The sequence below is a fragment of the Colobus angolensis genome, unplaced genomic scaffold (assembly GCF_000951035.1).
Source record: "Colobus angolensis palliatus isolate OR3802 unplaced genomic scaffold, Cang.pa_1.0 Scaffold11148, whole genome shotgun sequence".
Classification (NCBI taxonomy): Eukaryota; Metazoa; Chordata; class Mammalia; order Primates; family Cercopithecidae; genus Colobus; species Colobus angolensis.
This window is the reverse complement of record NW_012112196.1, coordinates 1-3,141: the sequence shown is the minus strand read 5'-3', so window position 1 is coordinate 3,141 and position 3,141 is coordinate 1. Positions and strand designations below refer to the sequence as shown.

At 43.0% G+C, this 3,141-nt stretch overlaps 1 protein-coding gene across 2 annotated transcripts; it reads left to right on the top strand.

The window, feature by feature from the left end:
• The first annotated feature begins 2,291 nt into the window (after positions 1–2,291).
• Positions 2,292–3,141, top strand: LOC105522786 (transmembrane protein 14B). 2 transcript variants are annotated; one of them, XM_011957398.1, is made up of 2 exons: positions 2,292–2,502; positions 2,605–3,141. In XM_011957398.1, the coding sequence occupies exons 1-2, from the start codon at positions 2,403–2,405 to the stop codon at positions 2,745–2,747; spliced, it is 243 nt and encodes an 80-aa protein (XP_011812788.1). In that variant the 5' UTR covers positions 2,292–2,402; the 3' UTR covers positions 2,748–3,141. The 2 variants fall into 2 exon arrangements, with proteins under 2 accessions (XP_011812788.1, XP_011812780.1); XM_011957390.1 differs by having other exon boundaries at positions 2,292–3,023.

Here is a 3,141-nt window from a genome sequence, read left to right as displayed (position 1 = left end):
AACAACTGCTGCTATGAACTTCTCGGTCGAAACTGCTCCTCCCCAGAGCCTGTTTAAGAAGCAGAAATAAGAATAAATGCCCGGATGCCCGTGGATACACTGAACTCTTAAGATTTTCGAAGGTGAAATGGAAACATGTTATCAAGTCATTGGGAGACTTCGCTAACATTGGGAAACCTAGTAAAAAGTGGAAATAAAGCGTTTTAAATTAAAAAAAAAAGGTTTCTACTAGCAAGACTGATCATAGGCGAACTGCTCAGGGAATTTCGGAACATTGTGCTAAAGTGAGAATGTTTAATATTTCCAAAAATAGACTTAACTAGGAATACTTAAAGCAGAGTATTGGAATTGCTTTAATTTGAGATTTCAGGAAAGAGCTTGGAGACAAATATTTTCGATGAGCAAGCCTCTTGAAATAATTGAATCACGCTGCACGGAGCACTACCTGTTTCATTTAAACATAATGCTGGTCTTAATTTTGTGACTGTTGCTTTGAAGAGAAAGGGAAGATGGGGAACGAAAGGAGAAAGGGCAAAGAAATGGGGTGGAAAGAAAAAAGCAGAAGAGATCGCCCTATAGCAGTAGGCCTAGTACCCTAGGATTTTGGCCTCTTTCTACCACCTGTGGTGTTTAAGATTAAAGACAGTGCATTACTGCTTTTAGAAATTTAAATTTAAGTTTGAAGACTTAATTTTAATTACTGTAGTAGGTAAAGCAAAGTCGTTAAATACTTGACATCAGGGATCCCATTGGTGTATTGATTTAGGTCTTTTCAAAGGTAGTTCTCCGCACCAGCCACTGGCGGAATGGCGTATCTACCAATAAACAGATGGACTGGGTGGGCCTCGGGTACGGGTGTCTTGAGATGCAAATGCCAGGGTAGGAAGGCACCTTCCCCTCCCCCTACTCCCACCCCACCCCGCCAATCTTAAAACATTGAGCTTTCTAAAATTCTCAAACGCCCACAGTATTTCGTTGGCTTAAGAGTACTGTCAAATGAAGACGCCAGGAAGTATTGAGTTTCCGGGTACATAATACTGTTCTGAGTGTTGAGGGAAGAGAACTAATACGAGATTTTAAAAAATGGCTATGGACAACCATCCTTCAGGTGTGATGGCAGGACATCTTGTATCACCTGAAACTTCCTGTCTTCGCCGCTAGGTGGTGGGTTTGAGTCTTTTGCAGCCTTTAACCAAGTTTCTAGGGTATTTGGAGGAAGTACGTTTCAGTTTCAAATAAATGAACAACGTGTAACTCTAAGATGAGCAAAAATGTATTTTCCAACCACCCCCACGTTAATTTGTTTAAAAAACAATCAAGCCAAGGGTAATAATTCCTCGACATAATCTCTTAGTCTCAGACGTATGGATTCAGACAATCCTAGAGGCTTCAGAGATCAATTCTGTAACTTAAGATATGAAATTGGAAGCCCAGACAAGTAAGGTGACTTGACCAAGATTACATGGTTGCTAGGTAGAGAAAGGGCAACAAGAGCCAGGAGACAAGATTCCCAATTTCCAATTGAATGCTAGTTCCACTACTCTACTTTGCGTTCCAGTTTCTGCTTCACTTATTTTGAGTTGGGAAGTAACTCATAATTGACCTGTCACAAAGACCTATTTGGAAGAAAGGATAGGGAGGCAATAGTAACAGCTAATATTCATTGACCATCTACTATATGTTTATCATTGCAGCATTGTTTCATTCCATCCAAAAAATAATGGTATGAATAGATATTTACCACATTTTCAAAGTTAGGGACACAAGACTCAGATGAGTTAAATACGTTTGTCAAGATCACATAGCTACCAAATTCTAACTAAGATCTCTGTGACTCGACAACAACCCCTCTAAATTGTCTTAGAAGTAGAAAATTGGCTTGGTGCGGTGGCTCACTCCTGTAATCTCAGCACTTTGGGAGGCTGAGGTGGGCAGATCACATGAGGTCAGGAGTTCAACACCAGCCTGGCCAACATGGTGAAACCCCGTCTCTACTAAAAATACAAAAAAAATAGTTGGGCGTGGTAGGCTGAGGCAGAGAATTTCTTAAACCTGGGAGGTGGAGGCTGCAGTGAGCCGAGATCGCACCACTGCACTCCAGCCTGGGCATAGAGTGAAACTCCGTCTCAAAAAAACAAAAACAAAAACAAAAGGCCGGGTGCAGTGGCTCATGCCTGCAATCCCGGCACTTTGGGAGGCCAAGGTGGGCAGATCATGAGGTCAGGAGATCGAGACTATCCTGGCTAACTGGTGAAACCCAGTCTCTGCTAAAAAGACAAAAAATTGAACCGCGTTTCCGGCGCGACCTGGCTGCTGTGCCCCGCGGCTTGTGCGCGCTTGTGGACCGCGCGGGCCTTCGGGAGATCGATTCTTGTTCTCTTTTCTGGACTGAGAAGAGAAGAATGGAGAAGAGCCCCTTCCCATTCGTGCCTTTGCATTGGTTTGGCTTTGGCTACACAGCACTGGTTGTTTCTGGTGGGATCGTTGGCTATGTAAAAACAGGCAGGGTGCCGGCCCTGGCTGCGGGACTGCTCTTCGGCAGCCTAGCCGGCCTGGGTTCTTACCAGCTGTCTCAGGATCCAAGGAACGTTTGGCCTTTCCTAGCTGCTACATCTGTTACTTTTGTTGGTGTTTTGGGATTGAGATCCTACTACTATGGAAAAGTCATGCCTGTAGGTTTAATTGCAGGTGCCAGTTTGCTGATGGCCGCCAAAGTTGGAGTTCGTATGTTGATGACATCTGATTAGCAGAAGTCATGTTCCAGCTTGGACTCATGAAGGATTAAAAATCTGCATCTTCCACTGTTTTCAATGTATTAAGAGAAATAAGTGCAGCATTTTTGCATCTGACATTTTACCTAAAAAAAAAAGACACCAACCTTGGCGGAGGGGTGGAAAATCAGTTGTTACCATTATAACCCTACAGAGGTTATAATGAGGATGGAACATGAGCTTATGGAGACCCTCATAGAGATCGATTCTTGTGTATCGGTGTTATCTCTTCTTTCTATATCTATAGGTAAATCTCAAGGGTAAAATGTTAGGTGTTGACATTGAGAACCCTGAAACCCCATTCCCTGCTCAGAGGAACAGTGTGAAAAAATAACTGTTCTTTTGCTTGTCTTAGACCACAGACTGACTT